At 36.6% G+C, this 23,523-nt stretch overlaps 2 protein-coding genes across 2 annotated transcripts; both read right to left on the reverse strand.

Moving 5' to 3' along the window:
* Nucleotides 1-1,491: 1,491 nt before the first annotated feature.
* LOC115449287 (juvenile hormone epoxide hydrolase) lies at nucleotides 1,492-6,676 on the reverse strand. Its single transcript, XM_030177067.2, has 8 exons — nucleotides 6,478-6,676; nucleotides 5,691-5,918; nucleotides 4,923-5,084; nucleotides 4,404-4,550; nucleotides 3,576-3,777; nucleotides 2,619-2,850; nucleotides 2,016-2,228; nucleotides 1,492-1,586 (listed from the first exon to the last, which is right to left on the reverse strand). Exons 1-8 carry the CDS (start codon nucleotides 6,631-6,633, stop codon nucleotides 1,553-1,555), a joined length of 1,374 nt encoding a protein of 457 aa, XP_030032927.1. The 5' UTR covers nucleotides 6,634-6,676; the 3' UTR covers nucleotides 1,492-1,552.
* Nucleotides 6,677-9,699: 3,023 nt separating this feature from the next.
* On the reverse strand, nucleotides 9,700-15,179 carry LOC115449286 (juvenile hormone epoxide hydrolase). Its single transcript, XM_030177066.2, has 8 exons — nucleotides 15,020-15,179; nucleotides 14,567-14,794; nucleotides 13,924-14,088; nucleotides 13,322-13,468; nucleotides 12,141-12,342; nucleotides 11,469-11,700; nucleotides 10,285-10,497; nucleotides 9,700-9,798 (listed from the first exon to the last, which is right to left on the reverse strand). The coding sequence occupies exons 1-8, from the start codon at nucleotides 15,176-15,178 to the stop codon at nucleotides 9,759-9,761; spliced, it is 1,386 nt and encodes a 461-aa protein (XP_030032926.1). The 5' UTR covers nucleotide 15,179; the 3' UTR covers nucleotides 9,700-9,758.
* Between the last annotated feature and the right edge of the window lie 8,344 nt (nucleotides 15,180-23,523).

A 23,523-nucleotide genomic window follows, 5' to 3' on the forward strand; every position in this document is an offset into this window, starting at 1 on the left:
CCTCCGTTGAGAATGGCTGCCGTGGCCGAAATTTTGAAGTCGGTGCCTAATAAAATGTAACTTTGTCTATTATTTCCGTATATTTGTTTATCGAGCATAGCAAACACTTTTATTCACTAGGCGCCAGCGTAATGACTGAATATTATAAAACTCAAAGAAGTCATATTGTCTGTATGACAATGTAGCGCCGCGCAATACTTGTAATTCGGAGTTCTGTGTTGTGTTGCTACGGTTTATGGATGGTAACGGTGACCATCAGGCGAGCGGCATGCTCGTTTCGTCATTCAATTGCAATAAAACAAGACGACTGTCTACGACGAGCTTCTTCATCTCTTCGTTCATTTATGTAAGAAACTAGCATCTGCTTGCGACTTCGCTTTCTTAAAAAAGGTTTTCCGCCATATAGGTTCCGCTATAAATGGCTTGTGGAACGGACTGCCGAGATGAATGTTCGCAGGTTCAAATTCCAAGTGCACACACCTCTGATTTTTCTAAAAAAAATATGTGTGTATTCTTTGTTAATTATCGCTTGCTTTAACGGTGAAGGAAAACATCGTGAAGAAACCTGCACATCTGAGAAGTTCTTCTATAGGAATTTCGAAGGTGTGTGAAGTATACCAATTCGCACTAGCCCAGCGTGGTAGACTAAGGCCTAATCCCTCTCAGTAGTAGAGGAGGCTCGTGCTCAGCAGTGGGCAAGTATATAATGCAGGGCTGATATTATTATTAAAAATCTCCTAAAAATATATTTTGAAAAAAAATCTCCCGCCGCCTTTGTTTGCCTGTCTGACCACGATAAACTAATATAAAAATACAAAAAATTAAGCCGCTTTCAAAAACCACTTACAAAGCATGAAACAATTTCACATAACAGACATAAACTGGTTACCAATTTTGCAAAGGTGACTAAGTTAGTTCATTTTTTTTTTAATTTTTGCTTTTTGCGTTTTTATTGATGACGTAGTTGTGTTTCACTTACAATATGACAATCACACTGAGTTGTTCCACCTCTGCCTATTCCTGAAAAGGGGAAAAGGCGTGATTCTATATTTATAACTATGTAAGAAGAGACTCAAACAAACCCAACGCAAAAAATATCTAAAAACGTCACAAGAAAGAAAAATTCGTAATTTCGTTTGTTTGGACGTCTTAATTATTCTAGTTTTTCAGTTTTACAAGCAAACTACAAGAAAAATATATTTCCAAATCGGTTCAGAAATGACCGAGTTCTGATGATATAAACATATGCATGCCGTGTACGCCTCAGATTGTAACGACATTTAGCTTTAGATTACTATTAACGTTGTTATAGTAATTAATTATGTGTTAATGAACGTTACGTTGGTGTTACCAAATAAATAAATAAAATAAATACACTTCGAATTAATAATCTCCTACTTTTTTTTTAATTGGTTGAAAGCACTAACGAACGGTTTTCGATGAAATTTTATAATGAAGATAGTGTGAGAACCTGGGAAAAACATAGGACACTTTCAAATTAAATTCATTTCTTTCTAGAAATATTCCTTAAGTATACAATTTAATGCTCAAACTAAACATAGTTGCCGCCTTCTGCATCTCCATTCCTAAAAAAAACATTATTATTAAAAGTTGAATTAACGTAAACATAGGTACAATAATATAGATAATTCTATATATTGAAAGGACTCAAAGAGTAATCGAAGAAGATTCTCCGCAGTAGAGAAAGCTCGAGATTAGATGTGGGTCTGTATATATAAGGATAACATTATCATTGTTATTTAATTAAAATCGAAAATTAAGTATACGCCCTTGATATTTTTGGTGTTTATATAATAGTACAATAGGTAAGATTATAATATATAACATTAGGTTAAGTGTTCCTACATGCGTTTAAAGAATTTTATTCTCAAAAAAGAAAAGACAATAAAAGTCACTTACATGAGAATACTTGCTAATTACTTAGGTGTAGATACAATCAACTATATCGACACAAGGAGTAAAACACGCCCACAAATAAAGCTACAATACTCTACATGTTCTGTTTGCTGAACTGGATGATCCTCTGTAGACCACTGAGCAGCAACTCCACAAAGATTTTCGGCTGTTCCAAAGCAAGGAAGTGTCCGTAGTCGTCGAGGACGTCCACCGCCACAAGGTTGGTGAACTTGGTGTTCAGAGCTGCTGGAGGCATGTAAAATATCTCGCCCAGAGCTTGCACAGCGATAGTCGGAACTGGCGTGGGAACTCTGGAAGTTTGTAAGGTTTTAATACTTGTGGGATCCACGTCTAAAAACAGTTACGTAATAGGGCACAGGACTTATTTTCGTTCTTTACTATTAAAATTATTCGTTATATAAATTATAACACAGAAGGAATTATTAAAATTCGGAATAAAATAAACAAGTTATAAGTCTTTGAATTTCCATGGAAGAGGTAATTAACAAGTAACTGAAATGAGACGCAATACCCACATTTGACGTCATCGGGAATTATGACGCGTGCGAAAGAAAGAGATGAAGCAATATCCCCACAGTGACTACACTCTGTTGTTTGGCAGAAAGAGACATTGCAGTAGTATTTACCCGGGCGGACCCTCACATATGAAAGACCAAGTAAATTGTAATTGTGTTCCTTACCTGAAATATCCTGAGCGGAGATTCCTCAAATTGATGGTTTCCGCATACATTCTGATGGAGGTGGTGGCTGTCTCAGTGTCCCAGTAGATCATAAGGTTGTCAATGATCTGGTCGCGGGAGTATATCTCCAGCCCTCCCATGGGATTGTCGCCGTTAGTTCTCCTGCTAAATATAGAGAACAAATGCAGGAACCAGCCCAGGAGACTCGTGGGAGTTTCGCCGACGCACAATCCTGTGGACGGTCAAGAATAAATGTTACGGATTTCGTAAGATTAACAAAGGTTTGTTTTTTAATAGAAACAAGAACCTCTGAATAATTAATAAACTACGGTAGAACTTGATTCTCAATCTACGATTTTAGTACTCTACATTCTAGATGAAATAATATTTTCCGCTGATGTTATGCTTTAAAAAATATATTCGCGTGAATGCGACATTTCCTTAACAGATTACCTAACAAGACCCACCCACATTCGTTTTAAAAACTCGGATTATTGCTATTCAAGTAAATTGAAAATCTTTTCCCACAGTGCTCTTCTTTGGGATAAAATTTATCCTGACTTTAATCCAGGACTTAATATGAAAGTAAGAAAGTATAACGTGGTACTAAGACTTCTACTGGTGGTAGGTCTCTTAGATGTGAGAGTCCGCCTGGGTAGGTACCACCGCAATTTCTATTTTTTCCGCCAAGCAGCAGTGTGTAGTCACTGTTGTGTTCTGGTTTAAAGGACTTTGTAGCCAGTGTAATTACTGGACATAATAAGACTTAACATCTCATGTGTCAGGGTGGCCAGCGCAGTGGAATACCAAACAATAATGGGCGATCATATCGCTTCTCATCAGACGAACGGCAAGCTTGGGTCATCATTCAAAGCAATAAAAACTAAAACCTTTCAGTAATAAATACCTGTCCCCAGAATTAAAGGACTACATAATACAGGGCTGGTATTTACACACCAATAGCATCAGGTTTAGCAGTGTGTATGTGGAAGTAGCCGAAGTCCTGCGCGAGGTACTGCAACGTGTTCTTCAACGGGTACAAGCGGCTGATCAGGTCGGCTGGCATGAGGGTCGCCGGGTACACCGACCCCGCGGTGATGAGAGACAGTGCTTCATCTGTCGTCGCCACAGCCATGGTCGAGTGGTAACCTAGAACTTTCTGGAAAAAGACATTGAGCTTAATATAGACACAACTTGTACTCCTTAATGGGTAGACTGAGATGTTTAGTTTACCCACTTTTCGCCATCTGTATTCAATGCCATGATGTAATAGGAGGCGAGCCTACCCACATATTGGACACAAATTCCTGCCTGATAATGAGCAGAAAAATCGGGTTATACAAGTTATTTGTTTCAAACACATTGACAATTCCTCTGTTATTAGCGATGGTTATGGGGGTGATAATCAATTACCAACTAATCCATTTACTGGTTTGATCTCTCTTTTATAAGAAGACATTGTACTAAGGTATACAACGGCGTAATTATAATGGCCATATTGTGATGTTTATGCTAAACATTTTTAAATTAAATTTAGTCACTATATAATCATTAGCGTAAGGGGTTGGAGATTAGGCGATGCTAATTTTGAATCAATGATAGATCAAGATGCTACACGGATTCTTTAAAATAAATATTATGCCCTTGATTGAATTTTACAGAGTCGACGATGTCACGACTGCAGTTGTAAACATGCTTATTCATAAATCGATTATGCAATTAAATTGATAATGTCTAATGCAACGATTCCACACTTAAAATAAGGGCAGAGAAAAAAACCATTACTTCAGGGAAGAAGGTGGCCAAGTTATTTCCTATGACAGCCCCCGCGTCTCCCCCGTGGACGTAGAACCGCTCGTGACCCAATCTGGTCATCAGTTTCTCGAATATGAACGCCATCTCTGCAGTACCGAGTCCTGGGTAGTTGGTAGCCTGGAAAAGTTATGTATGATTTTACATCTTTGAAGTCTAACAATATTTTGTTATAAACTTCATTTAAATTGTCAAAAATTTTATAATTTGATGTTACTTTCATAATTTCTATAGATATTTACCAAATTTAAGTAAAATGTGCAAATTATATTAATTAAATTCCAAATCAAAGGGACTATATCCGATTTTGCTTGTTAACTATTAATTAAGGCTGATAGAACAGAAAATCCAATATAATTTGGCCAACCCAGAATTTGAATCAGGAATCTCAGAGAGTTCTCGAACTGCACGCGCAATATAGGCACGCCACTGAGGCAGTTTAAAATATTAACAATTCCGGCAAAACCAGTAATATGCAATAAAATGTCTTACATCTGAGTAACCGAATCCAGGAAAGCTAGGGATCACGACTTCGACCACGAAGTCCCGGCCAGTGGGCTTGATGATGTCATCAATAACGTCGTAGAACTCGCGCACGGACCCTGGGTACCCGTGCAGCATCAGAAGTGGAATGCTGTATTTACCTTTAGGGACCTAGTAAATAAAATCACATGATTTTTTTTCATTGGAGGTTATGTCCTCATCGCCACGCTGGGCAAGCAGATTCTAGATAAGAAACCACGGCTTGGCAAACGTACGACTTACACAAGAGGGCAGCGACTGGACGCATAAAGTAGCAGTCTAGGCTCTACCTTGAAGAAGCCTATGTCCAGCAGTGGACTGCAATGGACTGATGATGATGATTTTTTGGTGTTAATTAATAATACATTTCTAAAGACTCTTAAACTTCTTATATTGAGCAAGTTATGAAGATTAATACCATATTAAAATTAAACCATTTTTCGAAATTTAGCGCGGTTTTAATATATTAGTATTCGCCTGACGTTTTGAAGACTTTGCAGCCTACGTGCTCACGGGGGAGACTGCAAAAGACCGCAACGAAACGACCACAAAGTCTGCAAAGTCAAAAAAGTTTAGAAAACTAAAATATTAAAACCATAATAAAATGCGAAAAATTGTTTCGTTTTAATATCTAGCATTCGCGTAAACATAAGAAATTATTATAGATTGATACCATATCAGAAAAAATAGACGGTTAATCAATTGGCATAACAACTCAGCCCTCCGGAAACTGCTTACCTCCGGTTTGATCCAGATAAAGTGGATTTTTAGACCCTGGATGTTTGTTAAGAACTGTGGATACTGGTTCAAGTACTCTTCCCGCGTCGTGAAGTTGTAGTTGCTCGCCCAGTAGTCCAGCCAGTAGCTCATCGTGTCTGTGTTCAGGCCGTAGTTATAGTTGGTGCCTTTCAGCGGAGGAGTCATTGGACGCCTGTTATTTAGCCTGTATAGTAAGTCTTCAACCATCTGGAAGTTCACATTTTATGGTCTAAATATATAATGGACTTTTAGATCAATGATTAACTTCAAATCATGAAGAAAAGTCCGACAACGACTACTTCGCCAGCTACTGGGTTATTGTTACTAACTGATTCCAGACTTAATTGCCTTTCGATTGTAGTGGAAATTATTTTTTAATTTGCGTGTTATCCAAACCTTTGTGTGATATTGACTAAAGAACTATACCTTCTTCAACGCTAGTAGAACACGCATTCCTTGACCTCTATGGTGGCTCAAATCAGAGAAGTAGTTACGAAAAAGTTATTTAATTTAATAAAGAAAAGCAGAAATGGAAAGAAGAAGACTGATTACACAGAAACAGGGGAACGAGATAGTGGAACAAGATATAGAACTAAATAAAAAGAAAAAAGAGAATCAACTATTCAAAAATTATTAAGGTGGGCCAAAAATTGTCTCCTCCAACAAGCGAGAGATATTGTTCAGGACTATATTAAGCCACTTAATTAATGCCAATGGTAATTTGCGACATCCAATTTATTCTTTAGTTGATGAATTGTGTAATTACCTCCTTCTTCCATTCGACCTTGAAGGGTCTGATGCTGGTGTCTTCTTTAATGCTCTCAGGTCCCCACCACTTATCGTGGTAGATTTCGGGGTCCGACCTATAGTCGTACCCTGCCGCCGCCGCCACCAAGCCAAGCACCAGCCACGAATACATCATGAGAGAGTTTGAAACAACACGGGAACTTTAAGCCTTATATTAAAAGCAAAGTGCATATGAAACATTTTCGATTAACTGGTGTGTGTACAAGTGTTCGTCTGTTTGTAGTCAAATACGGATCTGAACTAATAAGGAAAATATGATGTTTATGTATTTATCAACAAAAATGATTAATATAACACATAATCATGCTAATATTAGTATCATTATGTAAGTGAAGTGGGGTTTAATAGAATGTCGACTAACGAAAGATGATTACCTCTGGGCAGTTGACACATCTTCTCGTCCCGAATACTGCAATGTCTCAAGACGAAAGTCTTTGACCAGTGTGTGTTGCCAGTGATGACATATGGAACTGAGACGTGGTCGCTCACTATGGGCTTTATCAGAAGACTTAAGGTCTCCCAGAAGGCAATGGGGAGGGCTATGCTTGGAAATGAAGAGATCCGCAGGAGAACCAAAGTAACCAACATAGCCCATAGAGTTGCGAAACTCAAGTGGCAGTGGGCAGGACACATAGCTCTTAGAAGTGATGGCCTTTGGAACGGAAAATTTCTGGAGTGGCGACCACGAACCGGGAGACGCAGCGTAGGCAAACGACATGGACCGACCACCTGATGAGGGTCGCAGGAGTCCGATGGATATGGGCGGCCCAGAATCAGTCCCTATGGCGCTGACGTCGAACACGTGGTGGTATGAATTGGTAGTGTTTAATGGACTTTTGTAGTGAGGAGCGAGCGAACTCGCAACCATCGTCTAGTATTAAAATTATATTATTTTTGATGCATAAACAACCAGATATGATACGTCACATGCATGCTTGCAATATTATCTTATGCAAATACAGACAATATATTGTCGAGAGATCTTATAAAAAAGGCACGCACTTGCATAAAACACTTGATATGACACTATCGATCATGCAAGTGTGGCGGTACAATTAGTGTTTACCACCATCTTGTCAACATCAATGGAACTACGAGAAGATTGATATGGTATTGACACAATTATAGTGATAACGCACAGCAATCACGCTAGATGGATGGACTGGAGATCTTCCCCTTACAAAGAGGAACGTAGCCGTCTGTTCCTCTTCAGTGGCGTCAACCTTTACGCCGTTACATAACTAATGTTGGTTAAAAACTCCCTAACATTATTTTTGACATGATAGCCTCGATACCTGCTTCGATGACGTAGTTGTATTGAATGCGCGGTACGGCAGCGCTCTGAGATCTTGGGTTCGCATCCCGCGTCGGTCAAGGTGATATTTGGGTATATCTGCTCAGTATCAGCCTGGAGTCTGGAATTTGTGCCCGATATGGCGATAAGTTCGCCCCCTGTCACATCATGGGACGGAACACACTTGGCGAAAAGCGGGTACCCTTGTTGCACCTTTGCTTACCCTTTCGAGGCTAAATGCATGATGATGATGTGTGGGTATGCGTGTGTGTGATAGCCAATTTGGGAATGAAACGATCTGCCGAGCCGAAGGTTGCAGGATCAAAATTCAGGGTGCACACCTCTAATTTTCAGAAGTTAATGTGTATATTGTTTATCAATTATCGTTCACTTAACCGGTGTAAAGAAATCATAAAAAATTCGAGGGTATATAAAGTCTTCCGACATCAGGCCGGCGTGGTGGATCAAGGCCTAACCCTCTCAGTAGTAGAGGAGGTCTGTGCTTGGCAGTGGGCAGTTACATATTTACAACTAGCTTCCGCTCGCAGCTTCGCCCGCGTGGATTTCGGACTTCAAAAATGGAGCCGGTTGCGAACGTTCGAGAATGTTCGTTTTACGAAGCTACTCGCTAGGTGATTCGCTAGCCTCTAGGTGCCAAGCAAGCCGCCTGCCTGTGCGTTCGCGACCTTATATATATACAAAAATAATCCTTATAGCATGATTCAGTATTCACGCATGATGGCTTATTATTAGCGTATTTCATGTATAGCTTTGGTGTTTTTATACCGATTTTTATGATTCTTTTTTATGGAATATTTAATAATGGTAACTTTTTTAATCAGGGATGACTGAGAGTGTTATAAACCTAAGAGTAGACAAATATAATGAGAAAGCTTCGAACTGCTAAGCTATCGGGAGTTACACGTGTTATTGTGAGTCAACCATAAAAGATAGACATATGCTGTCGTGGGATATTTTTACATAATTTTAAGGAGAACATTTCCGTCATACATGATTTCTATGTAGCTTTAACCATTAAGGTTGCACACGCGACGGAAGCTTAAAAAATGGAGTAAATTCTCCCGTTTTCCCAACATTTCCCTTCACTGCTCCTATTAATTGTAGCGTGATGAAAAGTATACTATAACCAGCACAGGAGTATGACAAATAATTGTACCAAGTTTCGTTAAAATTCGTCGAGTAGTTTTTGTTTCTATAACGGTTATACAGAGAGACAGACAGACAGACAGACAGACAGACAGACAAAAATTTTACTAATTGCATTTTTGGCATCAGTATCGATCCCTAATCACCCCCTGATAGTTATTTTGGAAATATATTTCATGTACAGAATTGACCTCTCTACAGATTTATTATAAGTATAGATATGTATTTTATGTCGAAGGACTTATTAAAACACACGGTAGTTCATGATTGCATGTTACTTATAAAAATGCTGGTGGTAATGCGCCCGGATATCGACCACCGTACACAAAGTGTTAAAATCCGTCATAATGGCCCACGTAAATGTCGCGTTCCGGGATCAGCCTGTGTATCCAACAAACGACCATAATTGTGTCGAATGCCGAGGGGTCTCTCTCGTCAGTCGATGTTCTATTGAAACCCACAGTATTTATCATGCGGTGCCGTGCGCGAAAACAAAACAAAAACATACAAAAATAATAAAAAACCTTAAAAAACGTAAAAAGGCTCGCAACGTGTGAGTACATTTGTGTTAACTACTTGTTTGATGATTGATAGCACAATGTGAGTAGAGGTGTCATTTAGTAACGCAATGTCAAAATGACCCTATATAATATAAGATTGCTATTACATCATTAGGATTATATTACTTTCTCCAAACGGGTAAGATTAAAAAATATACAATATTTTATATTTCATTTATTGTCAGACACATAATGCGTATAGTTTTATAAAGTCTTCAATTAAGCAGACGTGCTGCAGTTTGATTCACTCTGTCCATCCCTAAAAAGAAAATAGCTTTATTATATTCACAACATCGAAAAGTTTTGGCCGACAAGATCTCATTTGAGACTGGACTATCGTTGGACTCTCGCTTCGAACGCTTCGTAAAAACTTATATGTTAGAGGTGTTGCACCAACCGCAAATAATAAGTTCGTAAAAGTAAATTCGCTTTTGTGTATGTAAATAAAGTAGCAAGTTATGGTTATGGTTTTCCAAATTTTATCTTTTGCGTTTGCTGTAACATGTTGCTTCTTGCTATATTTAATGATTCTAGGCTTACGGGAAATAACCTATAGGTTTTGATTCCCCTGTAAAACTATAAAGTCTGCAACATAGTTGGGCATATTTTTTAGTCGCCTTGTATTACGAGTTTGATTTTTCCATCTAAAAAAGATCGCAGCCCAAGTATTTATAAATTTCAACTTTCTTATACTTCTTATAGCTGTATGGGTTCTTTTTGAGGTGCGGAAGTAATGATTTCCTACATGTTCTGTTTGTTGAACTGCATGATCCTCTGCAGACCGCTTAGGACTAGCTCCACGAAGAGTTGCGGCTGCTCCATGGCAAGGAAGTGTCCGTAGTCGTCGAGGACATCCACCGCCACAAGGTTGGTGAACTTGGTATTCAGAGCTGCTGGGGGGAAGTAGAATATTTCGCCCAGAGCTTGCACAGCGACAGTCGGCACTGTGGTCGGAGCACTGCAAATAAAGTTTTGATCTTATTATTACGAACACGACTGAGGGACATATTAACGGTTGATAAGCTAATTGACTTGAGCGAAATATTTTTCGAAAAATTTTAACTAGATTAAAAAAAAACGTAAAAAAAATACTAATTTTAAATATATATGAAACTTAGAGTCGCAAAATGTCGCTTAAGTCAATTGGCTTTTTAACCTTCAATATGGTAAATGGAGTGACGTCCAGATAGAATATGGATTGGCAAAACATGATTAACCTTCACGGGTAACACAATGCTTTCTTGACTGATTTCTTTCTTTCATTATAGACAGGGAGATCTCGAAACTTAACACATTTATGTTGGTATTATGGCGAGATTAAAATAAAATAAATAAAATACTTTATTAATCACATAGGCAAATAAAAGTTGCACTTATGATACGTCAAGACAATTTACTATAATAATTATTATTATTTCCGAATAACACTTAGGATCACTTATATTACTTCGGACATTTTAAATTAGGGATAAAATTCTTAAGAATACAAGGAATAGGGTAAAATAATGTCGCCAGCTCGGATGGCACGTAGGGGGAAAAATAAGGCTAACTCATCGCGATCCTCACCGGCGAGGACATGAACCCTAACCTAGCTAACCGACCAGCCTTTCATTAGCTACCTAAGTGATGACTACCCGAATAAGAAAAGCAGAAAGAAACTCCGGGCTTAGTATTTTGTCATCAATTGTTTATTACATCTTTTGTATATATGTATTTTTTTCAGTCTTTCTTGTACAAAGTCACAATAGTTGTATAAGCTAATATACGCATATCACCGTTAAAATGGGAAGAAACAAATCTATGAGATGGGATTTAACCCTGGACAAACTTACATTTACACCTTATATTGTGGTCGCGATACAAGCGGATACCAACATCCTACCACCAGCTAAAACTTATAAAATATTTCCTTCTCGAAATAGAACTCACTTGAGAAATCCTGATCGGAAAGTCTTCTTGTTAAAACTCTCTGCATAAAGCCTGATGGAGGTGGTGGCTGTCTCAGTGTCCCAGTAGATCATGAGGTTGTCGATGATCTGGTCGCGGGAGTATATCTCCAGCCCTCCCATGGGATCGTTGCCGTTCGTTCTCCTGCTGAATATAGAGAATAAGTGCAGGAACCAGCCCAGGAGACTTGTTGGGGACTCGCCGATACACACACCTGAGGAAGAACAATATTATATAGTAAAACAGTGAACCAAGTACACAATTATATAATATATAATAATATCAACCCTGTATTATATACTTGCCCACTGCTGAGCACGGGCCTCCTCTACTACTAAGAGGGATTAGGCCTTAGTCCACCACGCTGGCCTAGTGCGAATTGGTAGACTTCACACACCTTCGAAATTCCTATAGAGAACATCTCAGATATGCAGGTTTCCTCACGATGTTTTCCTTCACCGTAAAAGCGAACGATAAATTCACAAAGAATACACACATGATTTTAGAAAAGTCAGAGTTGTGTGCCCTTGGAATTTGAACCTGCGGACATTCATCTTGGCAGTCCGTTCCACACCCAACTAGGCTATCTCCGCTATTTGCAGTACACAGTTACTTCTATAATATTCACCAATTATTTTTGAAAGTCTTACAAACCGAGAGCATCTGATTTTGCGGCTTGTATATGAAGGTAGCCAAAGTCCTGCGCGAAGTATTCTAATGTGTTCTGGAGCGGGTACAGACGGTTAGTCAATTCTGTTGGCACGACAGCTGCTGGATACAACGAGCCCGCCGTGATTAGGGTGAGCGCTTCGTCCGTCGCCGCAACAGGCATGGTGGTGTGGTATCCCAAAATTATCTGCAAAACCATTGAGTGTGGTATAATAGATTCCTACCAATAGGATGGATTCAAATCCCAAACACACCTCAGACTTTTCTAAAAAAATAAGTGTGTATTCTTTATGAATTATCGCTTGCTTTAACGGTGAAGGAAAACATCGTGAGGAAACCTGCATACCTGAGAAATTCTGCATAGGAATTTACGAGGGTGAGTGAAGTCTACCCACCCTCACTGGGGCAGCATGATGGACTAAGGCCTAATCCCTCTCAGTAGTAGAGAGGGCCCGTGCCCAACTGTGGGACAGTATATAATACAGGGCTGATATTAATAGAGATCAACAATTTCTACAGATCATAGAGAAACAGATTGAGCAAAAGTCATTGCATTTATCACTACAATACAAATACTAGTAGCCAATATAACTACTGGACATAATAAGACATAACATGTCACGTCTCAGGTTGGCGAGCGCAGTGGAATACTAAACAATACTTTGTAATTTAAAGTGTTAAATAGTGTTTATACTGTTTATGGGCCGTCATATCGCTTACCATTAGGCTAATGGTAAGTTCGTCTCGTCATTCATAGAAATAAAAAGAAATACAAGAGGCTGTTGTGACTGATAAGTCACCGACAAAGTGGCACCGATTTTTTAGTCCGGAACATCCGGAATTTTGAATCCTGCCCTAATAATCAGGCTGATAAAGATGAAGACAGTATTTTGTTTTTTACATGACAGTTACTTTGTGATATTATTGAGTAATATGAAGCTCAAAGAAAATTTCGATTAAAAAGAAAATGTCAGCGTTTCGTAAATTACTTAGTGCTCCTCAAGTGATATGAACTGTTCTTCTTTAAACGTAGCTTAAAAAGAGTGCCCACTACCTCAGTAGCCAGTGGGTAGGCTATGTCCCAACCATTATTAAAAACCGTTGAAGCCGCTTGCAAACAAGCGAACAGCTTGCTAGTTTGTCTACTAACAATAAAAAACACTTACATCTGGGAAGAAGGTGGCCATGTTGGCGCCTATAAGCGCTCCCCAATCTCCTCCCTGCACGTAGAACTTCTCGTGCCCTAATCTGTTCATCAGGTTTTTAAATATGAACGCCATTTCAGCAAATCCCAGACCTACGAGGTTAGTGGCCTGAAAAAGTTATTCTTATAAATATTACTAGTTTCATAACAGAAATACTCCTTTAAAATGGAATGACTCCATTTTAAAGGAGGAAGCAAAAGAGATGAAAAATAACGAAATTTTGATTGTAATTATTATTAGGAATCAACTTTATTGTAAACCAAATCTTTATATTAATACTACCCTCGACACAAAACTAAGAAATGAAAAAGTAAAATGTATTTGTTCTTTCACTTTATTATAAGTATCTAGTAATAATTCAACCCAAGTATTCTTGCGTCAGCGGTACTTTTTTTACTAACGTAAAACCAAAATAATTGTTTAAAAAAAATTTCCAACCTCTCGGTTCGGGGTTCGGACCCCAAACGCGACGGCCTTTGGGTTAAAATATTACTAGGTTATATTTGCATCCAACTTTCGTTCTCTTTTCCCCTTAACTTCGATTTGTATACAAAACTTCTCACATCTGAGTAACCGTAGCCAGGCAGGCTGGGAACCACCACTTCTATCACGAAGTCTCTGTTGTCTGCGGGCTTGGTGAGATCCCACAGGACATCATAATATTCGCGCACCGATCCTGGATATCCATGAAGCATCAGTAGTGGGATGCTGTATTTGCCTTCAGGTATCTAGTAACAAAATAATTACATTTGAAGGTTTTTACTTTAACTTCCTTCACCTAAAAGACTGTTGCATTACAAAATGATGCTTTTAAATTAGCTTAGTTTTCCACTGTTCATCGGCGTTCATAAAAGAAGGGGTTGACTAAAGAAAATTAATAGAATAAAAATTAGGTATTGTTAGTATTCTATTATTTCGGTCTGTCTATCTGTATTTCTGATTTTCCATTTTTACTACCCCACATCACTGCATCCACTAAACAGACTTCCATGCGTGGTCAGAGTATAATTGGGGGCACGATATAGGCATTGCTTCATTAAAATCAAATATGGAAAATAGTTATCGTTATTTTAAGCTATTTGCAATTTCCTTTAGAACTTTAGTTAGCATTCTTCTACGTGGACGGATTTTGACGCGAACTGTGATGCACATTACTACGATATAACAAACGAAGATCGTCAAACTACCAGCCGTCGAGAATCTTACCTCAGGCACGATTCTGATGAAGTGTATGCTCAGTCCCTGTATATCAGTCATGAACTGAGGATACTGGTTCAAGTACTCCTCCCGCGCCGTGAAGTTGTAGTTGTTCGCCCAGTAGTCCAGCCAGTAGCTCATCGTGTCTGTATTCAGGCCGTAGTTATAGTTGGTGCCTTTCAACGACGGAGTTAGGCGACGCCTGTTCTTCAACCTGTATAGTAAGTCTTCAACCATCTGAAAAGCGAAATGTTGACCCTTAATTTCACACATTTTTGTACATAGTTTCTTTGCATACGGAAGAAACATAAACTTATCTGGTATAAAAAAAATTGCTTCTAAAATTGAGGGCGTACATCAATCGTACATTAACTTGAGGCTCTTCTCATGTTTTGGAATACATTATTATTATTATCTCTTATGATATCCACTTCAGATATAAAGCATTTTTCTTGAACTCACCTTCTTTTTCCATTCCACCTTGAAGGGTCTGATACTGGTATCTTCCTCCATGCCCTCTGGGCCCCACCACTTGTTATGGTAGATGTCAGGGTCTGACTCATAATCGTATCCTGCTGCCGCCGCAGCCGCCACCAAACCTAGGACCAGCCACGAGTACATTCTGAGAGACTATTTATTAAATTTTCATGTTCTCTCGGTCTTAAATAGATCCAAAACTTGCACAACACAAGTGAAAACATTGTTTCCTGTTTGACCAGGTGTTTATTTATGCTTTGTGACTATTTCATTGGTGAAATTAATTAAATTAACTGATAGTGTAAGATGTGCCGTTAATTTTGTGTTCTGTTTCATAATAATTATATCAGCTCTGTATTATATAATGTCCCAATGCTGGACACAGACCTTCTCTACTTCTGAGGAATTTAGCCTTACTCCACCACGCTGGCCAAGTGCGGATTGGTGGACTTTACACACCTTCAAAAATCTTATATAGAAGTTCTCAGTCGCTCCCTGATACCTACTACTACAGCTGACCGTTACAAGCACTCCCTTCCCCGCCCCGTAACCCCACACACGTCCCGCTCGCCCCCTGCGGCGGCGCGCGCGTATGGCTTGATCTATCAATTCCGCATGAGTTTAGATTTTTATTATTATTTTTGTATTTTTAGGTGATCTTTTACACCAAAATCTAATTAGGGTATTTCGTTTTTATGGATTTTGATTGTATAATAACACCTGAGTAGGAAAAAAAGACCAGCTTTATGGGCGCCACTGTAGCTTTTTAACCTCGTTCAAATAAAGGAGAAGGTTCTCACTTCGACGTATATTACCTCAGAACTCAGATATTTATGAACCGAATTGGAAAAATATGTGTTTATTTGAAAGAATATGCTTCCATAGTGGTCCCATAAAATATTCCCAATTTACCAACCAATCAGTATACTGGCAACGTTAAATTATTTTTTGGTTTTTGTTACTGAATGTGGCTTCATTTTTTATTTAAAAGAAACATAATCTTATTCAGACAATGACAATATAACATGTAGAATAAAAAGAAGACAAAATATAAAGAAATATAACATAATTATACATATACTAACAATAGGAAGTGTCATTCAGTGTATTATTACTAAATTATTATTGAAATTTCCCGTCACCTAGACATTACGTATACGTTTGTAAATATTGTCTGCGAGTACAGGTGCTTGTTGTGCAATATAATTTATGATCCAATATATAAATTATAGTCACATTTTTGGTGTAATTTCAAAATATATTTTTGATGAACTAGTTGTAAAGAGTTTTAAGATTATCTATACTATTATATAAAGCTGAAGAGTTTGTTTGTTTGTTTGTTTGAACGCGCTAATCTTAGGAACTACCAGTCCAAATTGAAAAATTCTTTTTGCGTTGGATAGCCCTTTGTTCGTGGAGTGCTATAGGCTATATATCATCACGCTATACCCAATAGGAGCGGAGCAGTAATGGCTAATCTCAGGAACTACCGGTCCAAACTGAAAAATTCTTTTTGTGTTGGATAGCCCTTTGTTCGTGGAGTGCTATAGGCTATATATCATCACGCTATGACCAATAGAAGTGGAGCAGTAGTGACTAATCTCAGGAACTACCGGTTCGAACTGAAAAATTCTTTTTGTGTTGGATAGCTCTTTATTAGTGTAGTGCTATAGGCTATATATCATCACGCTATGACCAATAGGAGCGGAGCAGTAATGGCTAATCTCAGGAACTACCGGTTCAAACTGAAATTTTTTTTTTGTGTTGGATAGTTCTTTGTTCGTGGAGTGCTATAGGCTATATATCATCACGCTATGACTAATCGGAGCGGATCAGTAATGAAACATGTTGCAAAAACGGGGAAAAATTATTAGTTTTGAGAGCTTCCGTTGCGTGCGCCGCGTAAACGGTTAAAGTTATGCAACAATGATGTATGACGGGATTAATCCTCTTAAAAAGTTCTAAAAATATATTATAAAAACAAAAGTCCCCCGCTGCATCTGTCTGCCTGAACGTGTTAAACTCAAAAACTACCTAACGTATTAAGATGAAATTTGGTATGGAGACAGTTTGAGACCCTGGGAAGAACATGGGCTCTCGGGAAACTACTACTTTTATAACGGAAAACTTTAGCCTGAAAAACTTTATAACGCGGGCGGAGCCGCGAGCAAAAGCTAGTATAATATAAAGTGGACTCGAGAAAATTGTCATACAAAAATTTTGCGCACATGCGATGGTTACTCAATCTACCGTGGAATAGCAGAACCTATGTAAAATAAATTAAAAATGCGCAATAGAAAATGCACTAGTTACTACAATTGTACTTCCAACCGGAAAATAAGATTGTTTTTTTATAGTGGCTTGGTAAAAAGATGCTACTACACTTGATGGTAAGCGTAGTGGGGTCCAGAGAGGACTGACGAGAGTTATTCCTCGCCAGTTGAATCAATTATGTCGGCCTTTTTAAATCTGGATATACAAAGATTGATCCCGGAATGTAATATACTTCCGTGGGTCTCTATAGCGGATTTTTTAACTTAAATACGGCAACATTGTGAGCTTATGCGACAGAAATGGATGTAATATTTAATTAGAAAGAAAGTGGTCTTAACCCCAAGATGGAGGGCAGTGTGGTTGATAACGTCTTTTACTGCAGTTGACGAGAGATTTGATATTTAAAAAACAATACCAAATAAAAACACATTCATAACAAATCAATCTATTTATTAGGCATATATCTTTCAGCGTTACATAAAATGTTCTAGAATTAATTCATAATATTCAAGTTGCTTACGTCTAGGAGGAAAATATAATTGAGACTACATTTATTGTCGATTTAGTTCCACATACGGTGTAGAGATGGCGCTTATTTCAATATTTAATCTATCTCTATTACTACTTAGTTCACACAAAGGCTCAGGACAAGGCTTTTGAAAGGACTTATTAGCCTAAACTAAATTAAGATAAATTATTTAACATGAATACGCCATAAACTCATAAAATATCAGCTGCGAATGGTCTAACAATTCCTTGTAAGGTCAGGGGGCTTTAATCCGTCCACGAGGGCAAATCCATCTACTTAGAATTATGCAAGTTCTTATCAAAGGACTGTTTTCATATTTAGTTTAGGTAAATAGGGGATTTTACAGCGCCGTAATCTACACGGTTACCAAAACTGCCCTTCGATTAGAACGCTTATGATTACGAAAGACGGATAACCCCTGTGGACGGAGAAGAACCCCCTAACCTTATTATATTGATTATACCCATCATACAAATGTTAGTTGTACTTTATGTGTAAAAGCATGCCAATGCTAATATATATGCTATTAACGTAACCGTCGTGTGTAAGCATGCTACCAATCACCATGTATGTTTGTACTTATATTACCATTAACGGCTTTTGTACGATAGTATTAGCCCTTAATGACATTCACAAATTGGGTAGAATGTAGTATCAACCACCTGTCTGCAACAATAGGACCCTCATAAATAACTTCTGTGTACATAATCATATTTTAAGACATATTCATGTTAAAGGACCGAATCCATTCAATCATTGAATTCACAAAATGAAGTCCCAAATAAGCTTTAAGCTGGGGACTGACGCTTCAAATCCATAGACGAGTTATTTTCTAAATATTGTCGTTTTATTGTCGATGTTTCGTAGAATTTGTTTTTGGGTAAAACACATTTCTATTATTTCACAATTCATTTTATATAAAATATGAATATATAAGCATACATAAAGAACTTTTAATTTTTAAGGTTTATTAAAATGTTAAACTTGTATATTATGGTGGCACCAGTAATAAACACTTTAAAAAACATTATACAAACTATGAAGTCAAAAATGCTGAACAAATGGATCATTTACAGTTTTTTCTTTTAAATTCCATGTATTTTACTCCAAAAACAATTTCTATATTTTTTTTATTTTCATTATATTAGTGATGCGACGAAAAGATACATTTCAAGTAAGTTTAAAAAATGTAAGATCCTGATATATTTAAAAATTCGCAAGAAACACAAAAAAAAATATATAAAAAAAAAAACAGAATAATGATAATGTCTTATTTTTTACGTAAAACGTATTTATAAAATCGTCACATCACTATTCGAAAAACATACTTTCGTTGCAAATCTTTTTTACACTACTGTTATATATTTTTTATTTTATTTGTACATCTAAAGTCTTTTAAGGAAAGTCTACGCTAGTTAAAGCCTTTTCTAACTTAATCTATAAAGTTAGTTCATTTGCATAGTTTAAAGCAAAATTAATTATGTTTCAATCCGAAAAAAGGAACATAAAATGTCCGCCCTAATTTTCCATTACAAAAAATACTTAAGATTTTTTCATTTATCATGCACTTAGGACACAAGGCTGGTAATCGAATGAGTATCATGTCATATTAATAAAATGTTGGTCTCATGAATACTCACACAGCCAAAGAAATGGTCACAAAAAAACATTAAAAACACCTTTTAAACAATGCTACTACAGAATTTTCCTTCAATCGTGTTTTACTACCGTATATTATATTTTAAAAAATAATTAAGTTATGTAATTTACTTAAATCCCTTTGCTAAAAAGTACAACTCCAGAAATATAAATTAAAAAAAACCGGTAATAACTAAATTTGGCTAAATATGTATAATGCATTGCAACATAGCATAACTCAACATGACGCGCGGCACAGACGAAGATAAAAATAACCAATGGCGTGAGTTTCGGACATTTTTTTTTCATTTCTATGTTGCAGGCAGTTAGAAAAACATTTTTCGGGCCGAATATGTAGTACATTTAAAAAAGATAAATCAAAGTATAATATATTAAAACTCTTGATATTAAACGAGAATCGTATCTAGGACACCCACACACTTTTTTTTTCGCTACTTACGCGCTTCAACGGAAAATATTTCGATGCAATCATTATTTTAAAATATTTTATAAAATGAACATATTTTTGTACACATAGAATTTTATAATTCAATGTTATGGTGAATTTCCACAGACCCACATTAAAAAATATAAATGATGCAGAATAAAAAAAATATGCCCTCTTTCAAATGCAAAACTACTCGTACTTACCTACCAATAAATTGTCTATTTCTATTACCGAGCAAGCGTATTCTCGTTTGACGGACATTGAAGCTAGAATGTACCATTAGACTGATATGATGATAGGCTCATTTTGTTATTCAGTTGCATAAAAAAAATGACCATAATTGGAGACAAGACTTACAACTTCAAAAAACATAATTTATTTTTATTTCGGTATATTTGGAACAATGTTTTGAAATAACTAAACAGTACTATCATAGTGCTCCTTATGTAATCTGTGGAAATCCACAATTATCTTAGTTACTATTTAAAAATAATACACAAACAATATATTACATTAGATAACAACTAACAGAAACTTTATATGTGAACAAAATATTCTGTAACGCGATAGTTTCAAATTATAAACACGAGTGTCAATATAACCTTATGAAATCCAAAAATGACAAGTAAATCAAGTTAAAAATATGTTCCAAAACCAATATTTACGAACACAGTTTTTATTAAGTTAATACTATATATAAGCAATTTTAAATTTCTTTTTTTGATATATCTCCGAAATAAAGAGCATAGTTGCTTCGATGCCGGCAAATAATACAAATATTTGTAAATATTTTTCACATTAATTTTTCTTCTTTGCGAGTTTGACACATTACAAGGACCGCAATATGTTAAAAGAAGACCCTCGTTAAAAAATGTATCTTAAAATACAAGCCTGACGTCACAAAGTCGTTCCCATTATGCATGAAACCTGCCTGCAAATTTTGACAAATGTGACGTCATACGTACATGCGAGTACTTACACAATGGAAATACGACTTTAATGTAGAAGTCTTGTGACTCAAAGTATTAATTAGGGCTACGGTCCTTGTCCTCGTGTCCATTTTGACAAAATCCAGAGCGTACTCTTCACTACAAGCAAGCGGAACCACGTGAGTGGCTTAACCAAACTCCGTCTACTTCAGAATACATATTTAATATTATATTTATAAAAATCTAAAAAATGTATAAATTCACAACCTATTATTTTGTCTATTAATTCATTTTATTTTCGCATGATTATTCATATTTTTTTATTAATTTCCAATAAAGCATTAAAAGCGATTTTGATCTAAGGCGTGACCTGGATTCGTAGACTAATCTTTAATTCAATAGTTTATCTTGGGTTTGTTGAATTTTCATTAAATTGAGCCATTTTTGTGCTTCCGTGCCTCAAAATTAACCTTATAGAAACACTTTGTTGTCTGCCTCTCAAGACCCTTTTTTTCAAGAACGCGTAGAGTTATCAAGTTGGAATTTATATCAAATAATCAGGTCTATGGTATCTTTCACCTGTGAAAATATCATACTTGTAAGTCAACGCGATTCTTTGTGAATTTATCGTTCGCTTTAACGGTGAAGGAAAACATCGTGAGGAAACCTGCACATCTGAGAAGTTCTCTTTAGAAATTTCGAAGGTGTGTGAAGTCTACCAATCCGCACTAGGCCAGCGTGGTGGACTAAGGCCTAATCTCTCTCAGTAGTAGAGGAGGCCCGTGCTCAGCAGTGGGCAAGTATATAATACAGGGCTGATATTATTATTTATTATTATTAAGTCAACGCGACCAAAAGATATGACCGTTTATGTAGAATATTTTGTAATTTTACAAAAGAAACAAAACCTATCGGGTACTTACCGTTGAGCTAGAATCATGAGATTTAGCAAGAAGCAATGTTTTACAGCAAATGTAAAGAAAACTTCTGAATACCGTAAATATATACTTATATACCTTACCTCCAAGTACTGAAAACATACATTTGTCCGGCTTTTTTTATTGGCTGGATATTTTAAAAAGTAAGAAGTCCACAAACCAGGTCATGATTTTACAAATCTATACAAGGAAATAATCAAACGCTCGGGTACTACGCATCTACTAGCGGGGTTTGAGACCTTTATAATTCCTAAATATCACCAACATTTGCTTGTGACCTCTAATATATCGCACATAGCGGCGAATTTGCAATGTCGCTTAAGCAAAGATTGGTACATACAACAACCTACAAATAGCCTTCCATAATCTCAAACTATGTCAGATCTATGACTAAATACAATACGAATAAACTTGGTCTCTAAATAGGCTTCAGAGACAAAAGACCAAACAAGCCTCGGACAACAGCACGCGCGATATTTTTGGTATTGACAAATGGTAATGATTTCTTATGTTTACGCGAATGTTGGACATTAAAATAAAAGTATTTTATCGCGGTTTTTTGTATCATAATTTTCTCCCTACGTTTCGAAGAGTGCAGATTTTAGAGTCAAAGGCCCGAGGGGGGAGTCCATTAAAAACCCCAATAAAATTTCTAAAATATTTTTATTTCCATGTCGACAAGTTATGCCAAGTTTTCAAAACGTTCGAAACTTTATCATTATTTGAATAGAGCGCTCATACACAAGAATTTGATATCATATATCTCATTATAAATGAATCCCTCAAGGGATAGGCAAGAGTAAGAGGTACAACCTGTTCTCAGATGGTTTACTGGGCTCTGATATTACATTTCGAGTTTTCAAAACATTGAAGGCTTATGCCTGTCTTGAGGTCCCCTAAACTAGTGTTATCAGTATTATCAAAGTTATTAATGAGCCAACGCAAAAGTACCGAGCGCGCTGTGACCCGTGGCAACCGACGTTCAAAATATTTCAGTAATTTAAACTTACTGAATGCCTTCAAATTTGTCACAACTTGAAATCGATTAAAGCGGTAACTACATTTAATACAATCATTTCTTGCACGAACAGTATATTAAAAACAATAATCATAATACTACTGAGTTTTTAAGTAACAAAACTAATTAAACTCTGATATTTTATTAATAGATCGATTATTTAGGGTTTATTTAGATAATTAAAACAGCGAGATTTTCAATAAATTCAAACAATCTTTAAACTTCAATGAAGCAATTTTTTTAATAAACTTACGCCAACACGATGAATCGAAACGTTAAAATTCGATGTCGATCGATATATATCAAATAATTTATGTACTTTAATAAATCCCCAATCGATTTTTTCAATCGATCGCGAAAACCTACCTACAAAGGATTTTGTTATGTTAAATGATATATTTTTATTGATTATAAATTAGGATTATGTTCGTTTATAGATATGTTAATCAACAAAAATACTGTTTGAAGTTAGTTACCGCTCCAAACGTAAGTACAAAATTGATTACTATAAAATACATTCGCGTATAATATAGGCATATGCGTTATTCTAATACACAACTTGATTCATAAGGTGATTTGCTAGAGAAGGAATTGTTCCCTTAACACATTAGAAGAGAAGATTATATAGCTAAGTATATTATGCTTACATCTACCTTTGCTTTACAGTTTAAACAAAGGCGAAATTTATAAAGTACAGAGGATGGTACCTCACATT

Source organism: Manduca sexta, chromosome 5 (assembly GCF_014839805.1).
Source record: "Manduca sexta isolate Smith_Timp_Sample1 chromosome 5, JHU_Msex_v1.0, whole genome shotgun sequence".
NCBI lineage: Eukaryota > Metazoa > Arthropoda > Insecta > Lepidoptera > Sphingidae > Manduca > Manduca sexta.